At 38.2% G+C, this 23,025-nt stretch overlaps 1 protein-coding gene across 1 annotated transcript; it reads right to left on the bottom strand.

The window, feature by feature from the left end:
- Window positions 1-22,029, bottom strand: LOC106142616 (WD repeat-containing protein 81). The gene is made up of 20 exons (XM_013344441.2): window positions 21,730-22,029; window positions 20,336-21,221; window positions 19,718-19,877; window positions 18,948-19,107; window positions 17,886-18,010; window positions 16,778-16,956; window positions 15,879-16,021; window positions 13,323-15,627; window positions 12,385-12,560; window positions 11,785-11,972; window positions 10,986-11,058; window positions 10,483-10,650; window positions 9,182-9,342; window positions 8,614-8,880; window positions 8,138-8,345; window positions 5,679-5,834; window positions 5,044-5,178; window positions 4,384-4,563; window positions 3,460-3,566; window positions 1-2,549 (listed from the first exon to the last, which is right to left on the bottom strand). Exons 1-20 carry the CDS (start codon window positions 21,934-21,936, stop codon window positions 2,318-2,320), a joined length of 6,216 nt encoding a protein of 2,071 aa, XP_013199895.1. The 5' UTR covers window positions 21,937-22,029; the 3' UTR covers window positions 1-2,317.
- Between the last annotated feature and the right edge of the window lie 996 nt (window positions 22,030-23,025).

The following is a 23,025-nucleotide window of genomic DNA, read 5'->3' as shown; positions in this document are numbered from 1 at the left end:
TAATCTCTAAAAATACTTTTATTCATTACAAAAAATACGTATCATGCATTTATACAACAACATGCTTATTACAGCTAAGATTATATCAAGGCGCTGTAAATTTCAACCAAAATAGCATGAAAATACTTGTGGATTTGTTTGTAGTCACATGCAGACTAAACTGTTAGGAGATCCTGGAATTTGTCACTGTTGCGCCCTTTGTAGTGGACCCTGGGTCCGGCTTACATCACAATCGAGGAATGGGAAGGTCACGTATTGATTTCAATGTTGATGACATTGAGAATAATTTTTGTGACAGACATCTGCCCTCGGTCTGAAGTAATTCGTAATACTTACAACAATTCTCTTTTATTTTACAATATTTTTACGTAACAATAGGTATGCTTAAACTACGGGCTTAATAGTGATTTGTTGTTAAAAAATTTGAAATATTAGATAATTTCTATTTTTCCTTTTATTTTATTTTTGAGGTCACCTTTTTTTAATTTGTTCCCAAAATTTATATCGCGTTAAACTAAAAAAAATCAAAATAAATTTTTCACCGAATTTGCATGTACTGCAAAAATACATGTATATTTTCATGAGATTTTGGTTTACTCAAATAGGTATTATTAAAATAATTTAAATACTCAATACTAGATATATAACTAGATAGACTATAGAATTTTTTGGAATGCCGGCTCCTTATATAGGAATGATTCATTCATTTTTAATTGACTGTCAGAAACTGCAATTAGTTTTTCCGAATAAAGTTTGTATTAAGCCTCAGAGATCTTGTATTCTGGGCCATACATGGATTATGAAGAGTCATTCAAAATGCCCTTTTCATCATATAATTTTGAGTAGATAGGCATACGGGCGCATAAACAAGTAAGTACTTACAATCTTAAACTTAAAAAAAATAAGGTACTTTACGTAATATACAAACATAATAACGATGTAGGAACCATTAAATATACAATACACAAAGCAGTTAATTTACAGGAATATCTTATAAAACTAAATCTAACTTGATCATAATGTTATTTCATGATAAAACACTGTAAAGCTTAAGGTGTTTGTAATTAATAATAATTTATGAAGGCTTGTTCAGACAAAGTAACGTTTTACGCTTTGAATTATGGAGCCTTATTACATGCTATAACTACATGCAATCGTAAGAAATCTATTAAAAATTCACGATGAGAAACTCCTTAACGCAAGCCATCAGCATTAAATAAAAATTAACGAAAATATAATAAGAGGTTATTAAGAAAAACAAGTTATAAAAAATATTACAATTTGTTATGCAAAACATTTGCTATTATTATGCATTACACCCTTGGAATGTCTTTGGTAACAATTATTTTGTACTTATATTGTTACATTATTGCGATGTGGTCATACCAAAATTAAGAATATAAACTATCAAAAATTGCCGTTTTAATAAATACTTTATAATAAAGAAGTCCATTGCACTTTATTGTTTGATAATACACATTTTTGCCTAAACTCGAGCAAAATTGACGAGATCATTTTTGTAATATAATTAATTCGCTTACTGAGCAAAATCCTTAAAAACCATAAAACTATAGGTACACTTAAATCACAGATTCAATGAAATAATTGATGATGACCAACCAAAAAAATAAACGTATAAAAAAATTATATCATTAAAAAGAAAAACGTAGTGGCAAGTGGAAAGATGTAGGCTCTGCCTACACCTCCGAAAAAGAGACGTGATTTAAACAAGAAACACCTGGCCTTTCATTATTAATTGTAGCTCGTTTTATCAACGTGTTGACAATATGAAACGCAGTTAATAAAAAATGTTACGTATAACCCGTTTCAATAAAGAAACGAATCTAAAATGGCGGCCAAAGTCATGACTTCTCACTTGCGCACTATTGCAGTCTTTACTAAAACAGAGTGAGTCCGCATGCAAAAAAAATGCTGTTATTTGTTTTGTATCTTTGAACTTTTTTTCAAATTCTTTCTTTATTAGGTACTTACTACTGTTTCTTTATCGCCTCATATTGTTTTTATTTAAATATATATTCAATGTATATAAATATTTTTTAATGTTTCTCATAGTAAAAATATTTTATCTAAATATAAATTTTTTTTTTTGTTAACCCTACGACCTTTCGCTACACGTAGGTACTTGACGCCATTTCAGATTCGTTTATTGAAACGGATTAAAATAAAATAATTAAAGGGTCGTATCAAGTGGAGGTTCATTATCTAGAAACGGAACAATTGTAGTAAAATTTTGTAATATGTCACAGAGATCAAGCTTTATTTTTCAATGATGAGTATTAAAAATCACGATTTAAGATCAGCACAATAAGCTAATGCTACCATTATCGCTACCTAATAGTAGTAATCTATTTAATGGCAACACCGCCATACAAGTTAGGACTCCTTTAAATGTATCTGAACGCAATTTGGTGCTTGAGAAAGAAGCGTCCTGGTCCAGGGAAGTGTGGACGCCGATGCGATTGTTGGTTGTTCCGGAGATAAGTTCGTTGTAATAGACAGACAAACAGTGAACGGGCTCGGTGGTACCTCTGCGGAAGGAAGAACTGTATGAACTAATTGCTTACAAATTGTTGAAATAACACTGTTTACTGTACTGTTAGGTTTCCGGCACTTTAAAGAATAGAACCACTACATCTCTTTCCCGTGGATGTTGTCAAAGGCGACTAAGGTAATAGCCACATTCATCTTGTGCAGCTTTCACCATGGTCCCATAAAGGTTACCTAACCTTCAGTTCAGATGGGAGGCGCTTTGTAAAAAACCTGACTTACCCAAACCAGGACCACAGTCAAAAGACGCGACCCGTGCTTCTCTCCAGAGAGGTGAGAATGTGACCAGGATTAATGCCAAGAAAAAGAAGAAGGTTTAAAGAACACTGAAAGTTGCTATACTTGTTTTTACAACAAAAGCTGAATTTTAAAATTGTATCCACTTTGAAAACTCTTTACAGGGTGCCTTTTAATTCAACTGCATAAATTTAACTGTTAAGTGTACTCATCTAAAGGATATTTAAAACCTTTAAAAGAAAAATATCGGTTCATATTTCAGAAAGTACGAAAAAAAAATACAAGTATCAAAATCCATGATCCTAAATACGTCATATCACCACGGTCGGCAGAAAATCGACGCGTAAGATTCAGAGGTCAACGACACAATTCATTCAGCTGGGCGATCTCGACAACTCTGTACTTTACTTGATCTTGATACTAGAAAAATAATTTATTTTTCAGACATTTATTTACATGTTTTGTTTTAATTTCTTTTTGTAGTATTGGTCTTTAATAAAGCGTGTGACGTAGTTTTTGAGGGTTTTTTAAATGTGAAAATTATGACGTTTAATTTAAATAAAAATAGGCCCAAACGGCTCAGAAGCATGGGTATAGGCTATGTTAAAAAGGATGCAGTTGTTTTAAATGTCACCCTGTATAAACGGGCCTCACTTGAAATGTGCGATGAGTTCCCCGTCGTGAACGCTCCACAGCGCAGTGAGCTGGTCCAGGCCGGAGCTGAGTATTCGGTGGTCGTCCACCGCTGTCAGTCTCAGCACCTGAACAATTATATAGATACAGTAAGACACGCTCCGACTTCGCACGTGTAGCATTTATAGATGAGAGACATCTTACACAGAAAACGCTCTTTCTGACATTTCAAACAGGAATAAAATCCGTCCACAATCACGTCCGTTCTTTCCGAGGCAGCAATTATACAAATAAACCTTCTTCTTGGATCTTTCAATCGAATTAAAAAAACTGCATCAAAATCAATTATGTTGTTTTAAATATTTCAGCATACATACATGGTATGGTTCCCGGCACCAATAGAAAAAAGAATAAGACCACTTCATCTCATTCCCATAGATGTCGTAGAAGGCGACTAAGGGATAGGCTTATATACTTGGGATTTTTCTTTTAGGCGATATTTATACATACATACATACATACATATGGTCACGTCTATATCCCTTGCGGGGTAGACAGAGCCAACAGTCTTGAAAAGACTGAATAGCCACGTACAGCTATTTGGCTTAACGATAGAATTGAGATTCAACTAGTGACAGGTTGCTAGCCCATCGCCTAAAAAAGAATCCCAAGTTTGTAAGCCTATCCCTTAGTCGCCTTATCCCTTAGCCTTATATTTATCTGAATCTTAATTCTACTATTTAGCCAAACAGCTGAACGTGGCTTGACCAAACTCTGTCTACCCAGCAAGGGGATATAGACGTGATTATATCTATGTACGTACATACCTGAACAAAATAGGGGGGACTTTATAATATGTAGTGATACATGTATGATGCAACGGGAAGTATTTGTAAAAAAAATAGTATATTTCATTTCTGTTCCGTGATATAACCGTGTAGTTACCTCTCCGTCGTGGGCTTTGAAGTGTGCGAGGGGCAGGCCGGTGCGCAGGTCCAGCACGCACACGTGGCCGCTGGCGAGCCCCGCCGCGGCCCACGTGGCGCCCCCCGCGCCGCCCGCGCCCCCGCCCCCGCCGCCGCCCACGCACACGCAGCGCACGAACGTGGTCGCCGACTGAGGGAGCTGTATGATGGGAACGAGGTTTTCAATCTATTCTATGGCGACCTGTGTGGCGCAGCTGTAGTGCGCTTGTCTGTCGCTTCAGAGGTCCCGGGTTCGAATCCCGGTCAAGGGAATGGTGAGAAACCAACTTTCTCAGATTGTCCTGGTTTTTGCGTATTGGTTGTTATCTATATAAATATTATAAAATATAAAATACTACGTTGTTTTACCTTATAAATTATTTTAAAGTAATTTCTAGTTAACAAAAAGTCGAAAAAATAGTCTTCGCCTGATTCGATGACAAACATACAGATAGAAATTCTAAAAGTCACATTTTGGCTTTTGTTGGTCTAATATTAGATCCCTATAGATTATTTGCCAATATCTCTCAAGGCATCGAAAATTTACTATATTTTTTCTATCGCTTTGACGTGCATTTCGGGCGCTAACGTGTCAAAAGCCCGAAAGCAAGTAAGCTGGCAACACTGGCAACAAGGTCACCTTGAGCTCGTGCGATTGCAGCGCCGCCCTGGCGTCGAGTAGCCGCAGCGTGGTGTCGGTGGTGGCGGCCAGCAGGGCAGCGGAACCGCCGCCCAATGATCGGACCACGCTAACTGGGCTCTTTATATGATCCAGCTGTAAATTATAATCAATATTTGTAAACAGACCAGCTTTCACCCGTAGCTAGGAACATGTGTATTTAGCGGCACCTGCAAAAATAGACTAATTTAACGCCGTCTATAAAAAAACGATGAATTTAGCTAGCACTACCAACAAGAAACAACGAAATAAACTCTTAATTAAAAATATGTGTTATTTCAAGAAGATTAATTCAGTAGATAACCCGTGAATAGGTAACAAACCAAACAAATAAACTAACTTTCGCATTTTTAATATTAGGTGTTATAACTCGCTTCACTTAACCGGGTTAAAAAAGGAAGCAATTCGGCTATATCAATTTCGATTGACTAACATCAAAGAATAGCCGAAACCGCTTCGTTTAGGTTTAAAATTTACACTAGGAAAGGGTGAATTTGAGGTAGAAAAAAAAAGAAGTATGCAGAGATCGTGGCAAGTGGAAAGATGTTGTCTCTGCTTACCCGATTTACTGCTTTTATGTAAAATCAAGTACCTACCTGTGACACAACGCTTTCCATGAAAGGGTCCCATATATGGATCACAGAGTCGGTTGAGACGGCAAGACGCAGTGCGGGAATGAAAGAAAGAGACACAACACCCTTCTTGTGGCCGGTGTACGCCCAGTTACAAGTCGTGGTTGCGTTGCCGTCACCCTGAAAGATAATAATACATACAATACATATGAACAGTTATCGCATCACCAGTATATCCATCTCAATTTGGTCCAAAGGTTCGACTGACAGAGAATGCCTTGTGGCATTAAGGACATTAAGTCCACCTGTTGTACATTTTACGCGCATAAAGTTTAAATAAATAAATATGATTAAGGCTATTTCCCATGTGGGGTAGACGGAGCCAATAGTTCAAAAGACTGAAAGATTAGATTCAGCTACATATGTATGGCTGACTAATGAAATTAAGATTCACATAGTGACAGGTTGTTAGCCAATCGCTTATAGGAAGACTCCCAAGCTTATTTAGTCCCTCCCTTAGTCACCTTTTGCAACATCCATAAGAAAGATATGGCGCGGTCCTTGTCTTAAATGCCGGGAAACATACAGCTGAACGTTGTCTTAGTATTTGTGAGACTGTTGGCTCTGTCTACCGCATATGTGATAAAAACGTTAATATATGTAGGTATGTTTGTAGTATCCCAATGACGACACTATTTGAGTTATGTTATGAAATGATTTATTTAATTTTGATGGTAACTAAATATTAACCCATTAGAAGTCACTGTACTCGTTTGAGTACAGCTATAATTCTTGGCATAAATTCCAGAAATCGTAAAATGTGCGTGAGGTACTTAATTTTTTTACTTCATTGTAAGACCCTTTAAGTGAATTCGTAAATAACAAGTGGGTAGAGCGACATTTTTTATTATAAAGTGCCAGTTGAAGTTGTGTTACGAAAACGTCATCGAGGTAAGTAAATTATTTTAGATTTCTTCAAGTAAATAGTGGTTTTAAGTGTTTTGTTTTGATTTATTCCGATGCATTAGATATCAATTAAAGATATTCACAACTGTTAAATATATTTCATATTACTAAAACAAAACTAGAATCTTGTAAATGTAACTGTACTCAGTTGAGTACACTGACAACATACATAACTAAAATAACTGTTTTTTTTACAGATACTTTACAATGAAGAAACAGCGATTTACAGCTCAAACTAGTTACCTTGGGCTATTGATATTGTTATTCGTTTGATTTTTACTGTGGAAAATCACAATCACCAACTTCTGATCCTTTGGGTACCCGCGTAGTCAAAACTCTGTTAGAGAAACTGAACTGTACCGCAGCTAATCATGAAGTTTTCTTTGATAACTTTTTACAAGCTACGACCTACTACTAGAACTGAGAAGCTTAGGCTACCGTGCTACGGGTACTGTACGAGAAAATAGGACGAAAAGATGCCCCTTGAAAAGCACAAAGGAAATGAAAAAGTTAGATCGTGCCACTTATGACTACAGATTTGACAAGAAAGGTGAAATATTACTAGTTAGATGGAAAGATAATAGTGTATGTACCATGGCAACTAACTACGATACAATTGAACCTCTCGGTAATGTCAAACGCTGGTGTCCAATCAAAAAGGAGAAGATAGACGTGGCCATACCGCATTTATTCCAAACTTATAATAAAAATATGGGAGGTGTTGATGAACTAGATCAGTCTGTCTCTTTATATAGGATTGCTGTTCACGGAAAAAAGTGGTGGTGGATATTATTTACATATATGATAGATATGGCTGTTTCTAATGCTTGGCGTTTACATGTTATGTGTAACGATGGTCTCATGGATTAGCTCATGTTTCGACGTCAAATTGCACGATTTTATTTACGCCAAGGTGACCAAAGAAAATCAAGGCAAGCTGCATCAGTTGTCGAAGGGCTACCTCAGGATGGAGTAGGACATTATCCCCGCAAAATTGATAAACAGCTGCGGTGTGTAGTTTGCAGTTCAAGAGTGCGTTGGCAATGTAAGAAGTGCCTGAAAACACTTTGTGTTGAAAAAGCGTGTTTTGAAAATTTTCATACTTAAGCAGTCAGTGTACTCAATTAAGTACACCCCTATATTTTCGTGAAAATCTAATTTTTCCATATTTTTTTTCAATTATGTGTTTCATTGTACTTACTTTAATATGAAAATAAACAAAATTTAAAAAAAATATTTGTAGTTTTGATTTGACCTTTAATGGGTTAACGGCGACATGGTCCGCTGATTAACATGATATTATATCAATATGGAAATTTACCAAGATAAAAATTAGTTATATAATTAGCGCCATCTATTGGCAAATACTTGCTTTAGCGCCATCTATCGGCGAGTATCTTGACGACGGCGCTGCTTGGGACATTTTAAGTATACCTATATATTTCTTAACAAAAACAATTCAGTTTGCCGAGCTAAAATGACCTTTATACAACTATTGATTAGTATTAAAATCCCACCTGATTCCTCAGCGACCAAAGCCTCACGGTCTTGTCTTTGGAGCCGCTCATGAAACTGCTCTCGTTGTCCAAACAGTATATGGACTTGACCGCGTGCGTGTGACCCACGAACGTCTGCAGCTTTATTTGCTTCAAATTGAACCGGTTCTCCTTCTCTGGACGGCCGATCTCGTGCTCCCAGTAGATCAGCCAGTCGCCGCGGAGGTGGCTGCGAGATTTGTTAACATCATCATCATTCTCAATTAATAAAATAATAAGGGATATAGACGTGATTATACGTACACAATATGTAGGTTGGCTAGAAGAGATTGCTTAGCAATAAGTCCGCTTTTGCTCAACATATTATTTTTATGTATGTAATTTTATTACTAGGTACTTATGTAATGTTGTTATGGGCAGTAAATATAATTTGTATTGTATTATATTGTATTGCATTGCATTGTAATGTATGTATTCTGTAACAAAATCCAACTCACCGATTACTCTTAGTCCCGTTGTCCATTTTATACGCGACGACGTCAAAGCCTTGTATACCCCTACCATCGGCCTTCTCCGCGCCGCTGGCGACATCTATTCTGTTCCCGACGAGAGTGACGTTCGAACCGAAACTGTTTGAACTGGATATATGGTCCATGACGGCTTCGGACTTCGTGGGTGTGATGTCGATGCCCTTCCGACTAATCGGCTCGTCGCTAAAGGAGGCTTGGACACGTTTCTCTGAACGCCTGGTGTTGAGAGGCGAACTGGAATGAGAACCACTTCATATTATTAAATAAAGTACTATTGTCTCTGTCTGTGTGTATGCGCTAATCTCGGAAAGTTGTGGACGGATTCTGTTCCTGTTTGAAACGTTGGAAAGAGGGTTTTCTGAGGAAGGTTTATGTCTATAAATGTTGACCGTGCGAGGCCAAGTTAGTAAATTTTAAGCAAGTGTGAAGAAACTATGGAACATTATCAAATTATGTAAATTACTTAGTAGTTATCAAAGAATATGTCAGACATTCGGACACTTTGAAAAATTTTAATAAAAATTATTTGACTGACCTGATTCCATGTTTTTGTTCGTAAGAACGACAGAGCGCTTGTATCGTGTCGTTGTTATTCAAAGTCCGCTCCATAGTATCGGCACCGATGAAATTCGCGAATGTCGTATACATGTGATACGCCAATTCGTCATCGAAAACCATTAGTAGTTCCTCTTGAGCCTGCAAAGCATGTACTATTGAATCTATTACAGAAAAAAATGTGTTTTTTTTTATTCTGAGGTTCGGTATCCTAAATAGAGAATTTCCCATTTGCATCTAAGACATCTAAGCGAAGGAAGTATGCAGACATCGTGGCAAGTGGAAAAAGAGGTAGTCTCTGCTTACCCCTCCGGGAAAGAGGCGTGATTTTATGTATGTATGTATCTAAGACATTCATACTTAGCTTCAACGAACTATCACGCTACTTCTTCTTTAAAAGAGCTTTACACTTGTCGGTGGAGTTAAGTGGAGCTTCCTCCTTTCTCCATAAAAACTCAATTTTGCATTCCACACCGCGATATTTGAGTTCTCCAGAAACCACACCAGATCCCATATCTTTATTTTTCTGTCAATGCCGTCACCACTGCTGCCTGGTGACAGAGGAATGTTTATTCACTGGCGGTATTTTTTCGTCATGACAAAAAGTTGTCATTGAACATATGTGGCATTTTTAAGGTAAGCCCACCCTACCGGACTGACACGTTCTGTTAACTTCCCTGCAGAATGGTCGGGGACTGCTGATTCGTATATTCTCAGGTAACCATCATATCTAATTATATATGTAATATTAAAAGTTATGAAGCCTATCTAAATGACTTGGACAGTTGGCTTTGTCTACACTGTATGTATAAATACGTGATTAGGATTATATACATACATACATAAAATCACGTCTCTTTCGAGAGGTAGGCAAAGACAACGTCTATCCGGTAGCTCTGACCTATGCATATATTCTTTCGCTTAATCCACATTCATAACTTTCTTCATGCAAGCTGGGCAGTTTCGGGTACACTCGGCCTGACCTTTTGCCAGGACGTTCCTCATTATATGTATATGCCGTGTGGTTCCCGGCACCAATAGAAACAAGAATAAGACTTCTCCATCTCCTTCCCATGGATGTCGTAAAAAGCCACTAATGGATGGTCTTATAAACTTGGGATTCATCGTTAAGGCGATGGGCTAGAAACCTGTCAGTATTTGAATCTCAATTCTATCATTAAGCCAAACAATTTGCCTATCAGTCTTTTCAAGACTATTAGACTAGACTAGAAGAATATATAGCCGTGATTATAGGTATGTATGTATGTATGTATTCGTTACAGTGAGCGTGGCCGGGTCGGGCGGCTGCGCGGGCGGCGTGCACGCCAGGTCGGGCAGGTCGGCGCGCACGCAGCGCCCGCCGCGCACCGTCCACTCGGCGGTGGACCCGTCGCGGCATATCTCCAGAATACCCTCTTTTTTCGAATCATTCTGCTCGCTGTCTGAACTCTGAAATGGCGTCCGTACTAATATTATCTCCTAATATTGTAAATGCAAACGTAACTCTGCCTGTTTTTGATTTCATGAAATTTGGTACAGATGACCCTGAGAAAGAACATTTTATTGCAAAAAACAAGGTAAAAGAAAGGATGAAATTTTTTTAAGTGAATTTTTACGGCGAACAAAGTCGCGGCCCACAACTATAATATAAATACGAATAATAAATAATATTGACTTAATGGCCAATTTCATGAATTAAACTTGCTTAGAAATAGTGATACTGTCCGTAGTATACCAAGGTCATCCCTTAAAAAAAATAAAAGATGAAATATCAAGAATTATACCTTCCCGGCGGTATCTTCTTGTTTCGGCCAATTGTCGATTTTACCACTGGCCTTATCGAAGGCCATGAAGAATCTAAAAAAATATACCTATATTAGACTCTGTTAGTGTGTATTGACAGTAGTAAGCGTGTTAACAACTTAATGGTAAAAAACAATCAGCCGTACAGACAGAGCGGACGGTTTTCAGTCGCTGGATGACAACGGATCATTGAAACATGATTCAAAACGTCCGAAATAAAATAAAGGTACGGTACGTGCACGATTGATACCTGTATTATTTACTAGCGACCCGCCCCGGCTTCGCGCGGTATCATTTATACATATAAACATTCCCCTTGAATCACTTTATGTATTAAAAATAATTGCATCAAAATCCGTTCATCCGTATTGAAAATATTAGCATACATACAGACGGGGGAAGCGACTTTGCTTTATACTATGTAATGATTATTAAATCAATTAAAATATGAGAAAGCAGAGAGTGCAGTGAGTACGTAAGTAGGTATATTTCTTGTAGATAAAATCTTAGATAGATACATATACATGACACAGCTGATGATAGAAGAGAATGAGCAATAGCTCTTATTTTGAATTTACATGTCACAATACAATGGCATGGGTGTTCGTAACTGAAATCAAAACCAAAATGCAACGTGAAAGTTTAAAATGAGTCGTATCAGAACACAAGTAAGTACCTACACAATGTCACAATCCGATTACGTACACCCTACGTAATTGGAATCAAAACTATAAGATTTAACAAAATTGAAAGTTTGTAATGAGTCGTATGAGAACGTACCTCTGTAGAGCGGGCACGGCGAGATGCAGGCGCGTCATCTCGGCGCCGACGCGCAGCGCGAGCGCGCGCGCGGCCGCCGCCAGCTTGCGCACGAGCGCGCCGCGTGCGCGCGCGCCGCTCGGGTACGCGCAGCGCATGGTGGCCGCCAGCCGCAGCGCCGGCTGCAGTATCGCCTTGGGGATCGTGTCCTGTTGGAGGGAATAGGAAATCTGTACATGGGACTTTCAGAGAATTAAAAAAAAGAACTAAGAAAAAAACAAAGAAATTAACTTAGAGATTTTTTTTAAAATCATCCACGTTTTTGATTTAAGAACTTTATTTGTAAATTGATGTCCGGTGAAAATGCTACAGTGTAGTTTGTTGCCTGCCTAGTTATGCCTGTTCAACAAAAAGCTTATTTTACTAACACCATTTTGGTCGAATCCGCCCTTAAAAGCATTGGGTTATGCTATGCATTCTTTTTTTAGATTTATTATTACGAGCTTAAAATTGTAATTTTTAAGCCGTAATTTGGCAAATTCTGCTATATTTCTGGTCAATCTTTAGTGACGAATTATAATTTCATTGTATTTTTAATTATGAGATATAATCATGACTAACCTGAAGTTGCTCCATCAGCTCCACATCAGACATGTAAGGCACCAAGTGTTTGAGGAGTTGCAGACACGCCACCACGCCGCCCTCCAGTGGCGCCGACAAACGGCGGCGGCAGGAAGCTATCAGCTCGCTCATGTGAGGCAAGTATTGGAACAGTATCAACTGAGACCCGTACATAGCTGTTGGGGAAATTTACCGCTTTTATACAAAATCTACTAGACCCGCACTCCTGCTAAAAAAAGTCTCCGAAACAATCTAATTCGTCCGTCCGTTCGAAATTGAATCTTAAAAATATGAAAGATACAGCACACAATCCTTAAATATAAATCTGATTCACAATATTACAGTTTTATATTAATGTTATAGGATTGGTTACGTATAAATGCTTATAAATGACGTAAGTGAATAGGTTATTTTTTTATTTTGTTCTCTTATCGAAGTATATATGTATAGTCGATCAAAGCCAGATTGTTGATAGAATCTGATTCTACACGATGCAATTGATATTATCATAAATCATTGTCATAAACGCAATCCCGCCACACATGCACAACTCGTCAGTTTCGCAACTCGTCATGCGAAACTAAGCTATCAAATTTCTCTCATTTCACAACTTTCTTTTTTAGGCACAAAAATGAAAGGTTAAGAAAATGACGAGTGAAAATGCGTGACGAGTTTGCGTTTATAACGAGTAAATATGGAAATTATTACTATAGCTTTTTAATTATAATTAAGTATGTTTACTTTCCAACTTCACTCTGTGTATGTTTTATATTTATGCTGTTGGTGGACTTTTGTTATGATAATTTATTAAAAAGTTAACTATTTAAATTTAATAAAGAATAATTTCATTAAAACGTAAGATGGGTGCATTTAAGCTCAAAATGAGCGTGAGAGGTATCACAAATACAAAAAATAAACTGCATACAAATAAAACTCACCAACAATAGCAGTAAGGCACTTTATAACCTTCTTCGCGTTTCTGTCCCCGACTACCCGACTATTAATCACCGCGATCTCATCAAATTCGTCCTTATCATCGCCTTCCCACGGAGATAAATTCTCTTTTCCAATGTAACACAGAGTCAACATTTTAAGCAGATTCCTAGTTATATATCTACACGTAAGTACAGGGCCCAATCTATGAGCTAGCCATATCAAACTCTCCGAACTCATGTCAGATATTTTACAATAACTATTGTCCCCAAACGCTTGGCTAATTTCTTCCTCGTTCATAGAAATATTTCGAGGAACATTCTCAAATGGTTTACTAAACTCATGTGACTTCTTTCTCGACTCCGCATCTGATTCTTCTTCACCAAAATGCAAGTAACTGGTAAACATAGGCTTGTGAGGTATGTCAATTGATGGAGATATGACGCCTTTTGATGGAGCTTCTGCCGTCGACTCATTTTCCTCTTTGCTGATAATGATGTTTAGGTTTCCGCTGGGCGGGAAGAAAGATTTCGAGCTCGAAGGAGAATACAAATCAGCTGAAGGAGATGGCGTCTTTATCGCATCTAGTGTGGCGGAGTTAGCTGAACTTATAGAGTCGGCGGGGGACTTACTCCTACTATTGCGACTGGTAACTCCCTCTTTGTCGCTTTCAAAATGGAACACCTCGTTTTCACTACGATTGTCGCCATCTTTTTCCTTCCCGCTTTCATTTGCATCTACTGCACTCTTTTCTACATTAGGAGTAGCTATGTTTTCGGAACCATACGACGTATCGGGAGAAAATATGTCAGCAGTCGTCGACAAGGCATTTTTGACGTTATCGTCTGAGTATCTAGGTTTCTTATGAATTGATCTGCTGTGGCATAAATGGCCAGGAGTGCCGACCTCAGAGTCTACGTCTTTGTAGCCTCCGACAGCTTCGACTAAATGTTGAGTGAACTTGTCCAGGAAGCACTGAAGTCCGAGCCGGACCATTAATTGTAGCAAAAATATTTGATGATACAATTTGACGAATTTCTGTTTATTTGCGACGCCACTGGACGCGGTCGCTGGATCGAAATCAGGGACTCTATGATCGAGCCTGTCCATCATTATGTCATCGTCATAAAGCTTCAGTATGTGTTCCAAGAGTTTGTTTCGGGTCTCGGCCGGACCCAACGCTTTGCTTACTGTATCGAATAAATACCAAGCGGCTAATACTGATGTGTCTTTATTTCTTAACAATTCTATATAGTGAATTAAGAAAATATCTAATACATCAAACTGGTTGCTACAACGCATTTGGTTCAGTAGGACGTCCAAATGTGCGGCGCACGCTTGGACCTTACCCTCGGCGATCTTTTGATTGAAATGGAGTTTTGTTTTGTCTACATTTTGGTATTTTTCGCACTGAACACCATCACACTCGTACATGTACAGTATGCTCAATTCGTTGCTCGTCAACTCGTATTCGTGAAGGGCACTTAGTAATTTATATAGTGTGTGAAAACTCTGCGGGAACGGAATCAAATGCTGCATCAGTAATGGTTGTAACAACTGCGTCGGCGTAGGTGGAGGCAGACCTTTGTCTGTAACCACGATCTTTCTAATCGACTCATCCTTCTTGTGACCCAATTCATTTTTGTGACTCAAACTCGGCGGTTGCACGTTAAGCAGTAAAGAAGCTATATAACTGACACATTTGGGAAGCGCATTGAAGTTGTATTTGAACACTGTGCGGCAACAATTATATCGTTCCAGAAAATTGTCGGTGTTGGTCCTCAAAGGCCTCATCTGTTGATGTAGGAAAATTTCCACGATAAGACACCCGATCACCAACATGTCCCGCCGTCGACTCTCTGTAACGAACTGCTTATATACCGCGGCGTCGGTCGTGTATCGCGTATTAATTGTTCTGTTCATTCTCTCTTTTAATACGCTCTCCATATTGTCTTGGGTGAATTTTTTCAAGTAGTTTTGATCATAAGACGCTAGGAACATGTGGTTGGTGAAGGCAGTATCATCGGAGCGACTTTCCGACGTCGACGGTTCGGTATTTCTCGTCTCCTGCATGGGATATAGATTCAACGACGTAAAATTTTCTCGACTTTTCTCTTTGTCTTCGGCTTTGGTGAAAAAAGATTTTGTTCTGAACTGATCTATGGATTCCATGGTTTGTATCGAAGCAACTGGGTTGAATTCTTTGGGTAGGTAGATGATTCCTTTGCCAAGTTCTGATCTTTGGACCCTGTAGTGTCTTGAATGGGAGGACGCGCGGATTTCGCTCGTGGAAGGAGGCTCGTCTGGACCCTGTTGAAATGGATCGTGTAAATGACATACATACATTTAATCACGTCAATATTCCTTGCGGGGTAGACAGAACCAAAAGACTTGAAAAGACTGAAATGTCACGTTCAAAGTTACGTAGTGAAGGTTTTCTATAAGATGAACATCATTACATGTTACCAAGTAAAGTCCCCCTATTTGCTCCGTCTGTATGTTAGTATTTATCTCGGAAAGTTGTGGACAGATTTTGTTCCCGTTTGAAACGTTGGAGTTACCTGTGTGTGAGAGAGACAGCGAGCGCGGGAACTGGTCCTGCGCGTGGTGCGCACGCGCGGCGCGGGCAGCCGCGACACGTGCTGTGTGCTGCTACACTCCTCTTCTTCTGACACGTCTTCGGAACTGTCCCTCGCTGATTTCTCTGTCAAAATAAATAATTTCAATTTATTTATTGCATACCTTTTTTTACATTTTAGTTCTAACTACATATGTACCTTCTACAATATATAGTCACTGGTACAACACGAACCCCGTAGAGTATAGCAAACTAAACTAACTACTACAACTAAAATTGAACATCTGTGGTGACATCCCAAAACGTCACACGCCATCAACCAATCACAGCGAGGAATTCGACGCGCTCGTTGAACCCGTCACGATTTGTGACAGTACAAACGCAATCGACGCCATTTATTTCTTGAGTCATTGCGCGTAGTGTTAGTTGGCGTGGATACGACTGTACAGTGATGCACTCGTTTTCACTCGCGAAGGTCCTATGACTCGCGCACAAAAATAAAAATTCTGAAGCATGCTCATTCCATATCAGGGGAAATGGTGCAGGAATGACCATTTTAATGTAATGTAAAATTGTAATTTCATTTATCATTCTTATAAAAATTTTCACTGACATAGTTTATAAGCATTTCTAACAACCATGAGTCTTTGTCACTTTGACATACATACATAAATCACGCCTCTTTTCCGGAGGGGTAGGCACTTCTTCCGCATCATCCACATTCATAACTCTCTTGCAAGCTCGTCGGTTTTGGGTATTCTTGACCTGACCAAAACGTCTCCGATTTGAATGTGATTTCCGAAACGAGGCGAGGCGAGGCGAGGCGAGGATAAGCGAAACTACCGGAGCCCTCGCCGAGTGTATACAGGCACCTATAGTTACTTGTATCTCTGGATGTGGTCCAGTGCAGGCGCGGGGGGAGGGGGGGCGCGGCGCGGGCGTGGCGCGCGGGGTGCGGGCTCCACAGTAGCTGCACGGCGCCGCGCGAGTGCAGACGCGTGTGCCCGTCCACCAGAGACAGGCACACGTTCTTCGCCTTTATAGAAGCCGGCCCCGAGAGCCTGGAGTGACACAACAATGCATTACATACCTATCACGCCTGTCTCCCATTGGGGTAGGCTGAGACTATATAAGTTACCTACACAGAAGTCTAATTTCTGTATGGCGCGAAATTATTTGAGCGGTTGAGCACTTAAGAGCGCTCCATTTTAACCAGCGAACTGACTTGTCCGCTATTTTTACAAATATTCTATGCGAGATATTTTGTTTTTTTGAATTTAAGTTTTATGTTCTTATAATGAAAGTTCATTTAAAGTTCACTTGTTAAGGTTCAACTGGAAGAGAAAGCCTTGTGGCATTAAGTCCACTAGTTATACATTTTACGAGCGTAAAGTTTTAATATATAAATAAATAATAAAAGTTATTCAGTTTGGTCCAAAAGTTCGACTGGTAGGGAATTCCTTATGACATAAAGTCCACCTTGTGCACATTTAACGTGCTTTAATTTTAAATAAATAAATAAAATCGTTATTTCATTGACTTTTCATTCAGTTTGATCTCAATTCAAGGCTCAAAGGCTCATAAAATTGTGATTCTTATTTTATGCGATATCCTAACAACCTGACACTATATACATATAATCACGTCTATATCCCTTGCGGGGAAGACATAGCCAATAGTCTTAAAGGATTGATAGGCCACGTTCAGCTTTTTGGCTTAATCAAAGATTTGAAATTTACCAAGTGACAGGTTGCTAGCCCGTCGCCTAAAAAAAGAATCCCAAATTTAAAAGCCTATCCCTTTTCCGACTTCTATGGGAAAGGAATGAAATGGTCCCATTCTTTTTCTATTGGTGCCGGGCACCACACGGCCACCTGATACTATGTTTTATTAATTTAAATTCCGTAATAAAACCTTACAGCTGACCGTGGCCTTTCAGTTTTGTGAAGGATAAAGATGTCATTATATGTATATTAAATGTTTAACTCACTTATATCCGAATGTGATGTCGATCCAATGGTGAAGGTTCTCGGAAACGTGAGCGCTCTCCAGCGCTTCCCGGTGCTTCGTGATGAAGTCCTCAGCGCAGGTCGCCCATGACGGCAATCCTAGGTCCTGACGAGAACATGTGTGCATACATACACATACATGTGGTCACGTCTATATCCCTTGCGGGGTAGACAGAGCCGACAGTCTTGAAAATACTGAATGGCCACGTTCAGCTATTTGGCTTAATGATAGAATTGAGATTCAAATAGTGACAGGTTGCTAGCCCATCGCCTAAAAAAGAATCCCAAGTTTGTAATCCTATCCCTTAGTCGCCTTTTACGACATCCACGGGAAAGAGATGGAGTGGTCCTATTCTTTTTTGTATTGGTGCCGGGAACCACACGGCATAGAAAATGTGTGTCATGTCTTTAATTTACACCCTCCTTACAAGGAGCCCGAACTGCACCTTCTACGACCATGTTCCTGAATCCGGTGAGTCAGGTTTTTACAAGAAGCAACTCCCATCTGACCTCCGCAACCTTTGCAGAGTATCGTAGATACGCATTCAGCTGCCTGAACATGCAGGTACAAGAAAATATACATATATTGATTTGATTTTGGATGCCACACGATGTTTTCCCTCACCGTAAAAGCATCGATTAGAATTGACATTACTCAGTTATTCTCTACTATTCTCTCCAATACTCCCTAAGATATACCCAAAAAAAAAGTAGATAACCCTTAATTTGGGCGAGTCCAAAACGCCTCTTACAAAAAGTGTAAATTTAGTTGTGACGTCACAATTCAGTATTTTGTTCGCATTATGAACATCGTTTATTTGGTAGCTAACTTATTTATTGAGTTTATGGATATAATGTATAATGTCTTAATAAAAGCTGTTCCGTATTTGACTAATAGCATAGTATTTTAAATGATTCGAATTTCTAAAATGGATTTTCACATCATATTTTGAATTAATTTAAGTAATTTGTGGCAACAAAATTAAAAGTACAAATTCACATTACGTAAGTATAACTACATCCCTATTCATTGATTAACTTACGGGTAGGTCTTCGTGTATGCTCTTGAAAACAGTGGGGTCGGTGTAAAACTCTGGGATGCACTCGTCAGGCGTCCACTCCTGGAGGCGCTGCACGGACGCCGGGTACTCCGCTGGCACCCACTTGTTGCGCACGTATTTGCAGAGTACCTCTTTCGGGGTCCTGACAATAGATGAGAACACAATAAGGATTTTGAAAAAGAGTTACTAACATATAAATTACATACATACATATAATGTTTATATCTGTTGCGCGGTAGACAGAACCAATAGTCTCGTAAAGACTGGTAGGCCACATTCAGCTGTTTGGCTTAATGATAGAATTCTACACATCGCCTACAAGAAGAATCCCAAGTTCATGAGCATATTCTTTAGTCACCCTTTCCGACATCCAGGGAAAGATATGGAGAGGTCCTACACATGGCACATATAAATTGGTCAAAAATAATGATAAAATATTCAAATTGCAAATATATTCAAAGTATTTGCAATTTGAATATTTCAAAACATTTAAATAATTCGAAAATACCTATACTTACCATCAGTTAATTTACAAAATACATTGTAAATTAACTGGTGTGGTTCATGGCGTTATATCTCGGACAGTTTTTGTGATGTCATGTGAATTCAGAAGGATTTTGATGCAGTTCTTTTAAAAGAAAGTATTTATAGATGAAGGTTTTTATATATATAAATGCTTCCCGTGCGAAGGTGGGGCGGGTCGCTAGTTTAAAATGTAAGTAGGGATCAATTCATAGTCAGAGCTCACCAACCTTCGGGCTAAATACACGTAGCATGTGATATCAGACAGCGCGTCCGACACGTGATGCGGGATCTGGCCCGAGCATGCGCTCACGCCGTACGTCATGTCCAGTTGCCTGTCGCCCTTGTTCAGCCGGTATTTGGATTTGCTAAGGTCTCGCCAGTTCTTACCTGCAATGCATACATACTAATTTGTAATAAAAGTAGCTTTTACCCGCAGCTTCGCCAGCGTGTATTTAGCACCATCTACAAAAAGCGACTAATTCCGGTTTATAATTTCAATACTCTTGACAGATATTGGCAAAAAATCTTTATATATTTCTTCTCGCATCATGCGAAAACTATTGCTGCGCTTTTAATGTAGGTTTCTCAGATGTGTTTGGATCGATCCAACTGAAAAACTGAAATTTTTACTCCCCCACAACTATAATGTGTTCCGTTATGCGTGCCACTCATTTATGTAAATACCAAAATGCTGATATGTGATTTGTATGTTGTGGACTAGTCAACAAAGTTACAATGTAACAATAAAATTTAGGTAAGTTTAAATGGCTTATTTTTTTAGCCTCTCCATTTTTGGGAAACTTATATCTCTTTTAACAAATTAATTTCACAAAACAATTTCTTACCACATCGTGAAGTGAAATCTGTGACCCAAGGCACCATGAAGTGTGCTTGCATGTCATTTGCCGACCTTCCGGCTAACGTGTTGAGATGCAGCAAATAATCCATGTTGGAAATTCTGCCCCGCACCCACAGGTTACATAGTTTCTCCAGTTGCACTGCCTCATTGCGGAAACACCACTCCTCCCCTCCCTTAGCAATACTAGTCTGGTTCAAGGCTGGAGTACTCTGTTTACTTTTATTCTGCTCATAAATCAGCGAAGCATCCAAGCAATGAACATTATTAGTAATAGGTGGCAAGAATTGCAGCCACAGATTCTCAGATAAATAGATGTCTTGCAATGTTAACATTCCTAAGCTTAGTCCTCGATCACTCATAGCTTTTGCAACATTCAAAAGTTGATAAATTATAAACATTCCACGTGCATAGTTCTTGTCCACGAGACTTGGACTAAAGTTAAGGCAGTTCAACAATGTATTTTCGTAGTATCCTCTATATATCACAAAGAAGTTACTATCAGTTTCTAAAATGAATAAAGCAGCTAGCATATTGCTGTGGGCTTCGTATGTCTTAGATATATGTTTATTGGATATTGTCTCTTTGTACTCATGTTTAGTTGGATCATTTTTTATTCTAATTATGTTACATCCATACAGTCTTAAAATTACTTCAGTGAGAAGGTGGTCATGCTCCATGAGGTTGACGATAGTACTATCTTTTGTATCATAATTCTGACAGTATTTTTTATATGACTCTTTCCACAGATTTCTTTGGTTATTTTGCGAGACATATTGGAGCAACTGTGAGAATGTGAGAGGGCTGTCTGGAGCAGTTTCATGAAGTTTACACCGTTGTAGTGGAAGAACCTTTGAAACTTTCTTGTTTAATACCTGTAATAATAACACAGTCATATAAAATTAATTGTTATCATTGACAAAGTTGACAGATAAATAAAGTGGACCCCAGGTCCCTGAAGTACAATGGTGCAAATGTGAATGATAAAAACGAAAGACAGAGTATAAAATCAGTTTTTGTTGAATGCAATAGTTGTCTAAATCTATACTTATGTCATAAATGTATGTATAAAAGGGGATCCTGATTGACTGGCATATTAATGCTTTAACACAAAGAAACCACTGGGTCTAGGGTCTAGGGAAAAGTCGGAAGGCGGCAACCGGGAACACGCAGAGATGAGAGATCCGGAAATTCTCGCAGGAACGGAAATTACAGGAATTTTGGCGCTGTTGTGTACTCAAGATAAATCAACGAGGAAAATACAAAATAAAGCTATTTTTATGCAACCATCTTCAATGCAATTTACTTATTCGCAGAATATTAAAAAAAAATTATCTACCTTCGTCATCACTATCGTAAAACTGTATAACATATTCACCATACCTTTATAAATAACTTTCGCCAAGGATATGGAATACTTTCTCCTCTGTGCAACGTAAAATCAACATTGTTCACAGTGTTATCAACATCAGAATTCTTTAACCACTTTTTTAACCAACTGTTATGAACGACTGCAGTAAAAACATTAGGAGTTGCTGTAGGAAATATATTTTCACTATATAAATCTAACTCTTTGACTATAAGTTCCATTTCTTTATTAAAAAAACAATATTTTATTATGTTTTTGAGACTGCACAGAGCAAAACAAAACTACACATTTGTAAAACTATTCTTTGATTTTGATGTTCAATTCCAATTCAGTGTTACCCAGCCTTAATAAAATTTTCTCCAGTATTTTTTTATCATCAAGACAGGTGACAAGGCATATTATCTTATCTCTCTCTCTCTCTCAAATTATTATTTTTTAATTATTATTAAGACATTTTGAACATTACTTAATAAATGTCATATCGTTTGTTTATACATCATTGGTTGACCTCGAATAAATTGGGTAGGTATCTATTTAAAATTAAGGTTAGTGCTGCTTCCAAAGCGTCAATATGCAATGCAATAATCTAAACTTATAATTAAAAAAGAAACGTGGACGAGATAATACATAGTTGAGATAAATTGATTTAATTTTTAAGTAATAAAATAATATAATTTAAATAAATTGATGTACAAATTGTACCGAATTTTAATTTGAACCTTCTACAAATCTTTACGAGGTTTCAGATACTTACTCTCTTACGATACTTTATATATTAAATGGAATTTGTTCAAGTAAAATAAACAATTATTTAATGGACACGGTCAGGCTTGTAGTCGCAGTGCACAGTGGTAGCTATACCACTAAGTATACCACTAGTAAGTAGCCTTAATGAGTAACCGGTGTCTCCGGAATACCAGCGTTGGAATATTGGAAAATGCCTCGACGCAAGCTGAGTATTTTTGTTTATTTTCACTTTACATAAGTACTTAAGTGTGTGACGCTAATAAACTTTTATTAATTCATTCAATAATGTACTGACTCTATTAAGCCTTTGATACGACATGACTAATTTATGTTATTACATAAAATTCTATCTATATTATTCTTGTGAGTGTAGCACTAACTTTTTTTTTAAAGTGGTATTTTTTCTCACATACATTATAATTATAGTTATGAATGTAGATGAAGCGAAAGAGGTGCGCGGAAAAGCTGTATGTCTCAAAAAATGTGCACGTCTCAACTCCAAATAAAATCCCTTCACTTTAGAATAGGACCACTCCAAATCTTATCCGTGAATGTCGTAAAAG

Source organism: Amyelois transitella, chromosome 12 (assembly GCF_032362555.1).
Source record: "Amyelois transitella isolate CPQ chromosome 12, ilAmyTran1.1, whole genome shotgun sequence".
Lineage (NCBI taxonomy): Eukaryota > Metazoa > Arthropoda > Insecta > Lepidoptera > Pyralidae > Amyelois > Amyelois transitella.
The sequence above is the reverse complement of the archived record's forward strand: the minus strand, read 5'-3'. Positions and strand labels throughout refer to the sequence as shown.

What these genes read in the sequence shown, in the direction of transcription:
- LOC106142616 (XM_013344441.2), bottom strand. Translation starts at nt 21,936, where the DNA reads ATGGAACTTATAGTCAAAGAGTTAGATTTATATAGTGAAAATATATTT. An exon ending in GCATACACGAAGACCTACCC is followed by an intron (nt 18,011 to 18,947) that starts GTAAGTTAATCA and finishes TGTTCTCGTCAG; the next exon opens with GACCTAGGATTGCCGTCATG. An exon ending in GCTGTCTCTCTCACACACAG is followed by an intron (nt 15,628 to 15,878) that starts GTAACTCCAACG and finishes CCATTTCAACAG; the next exon opens with GGTCCAGACGAGCCTCCTTC.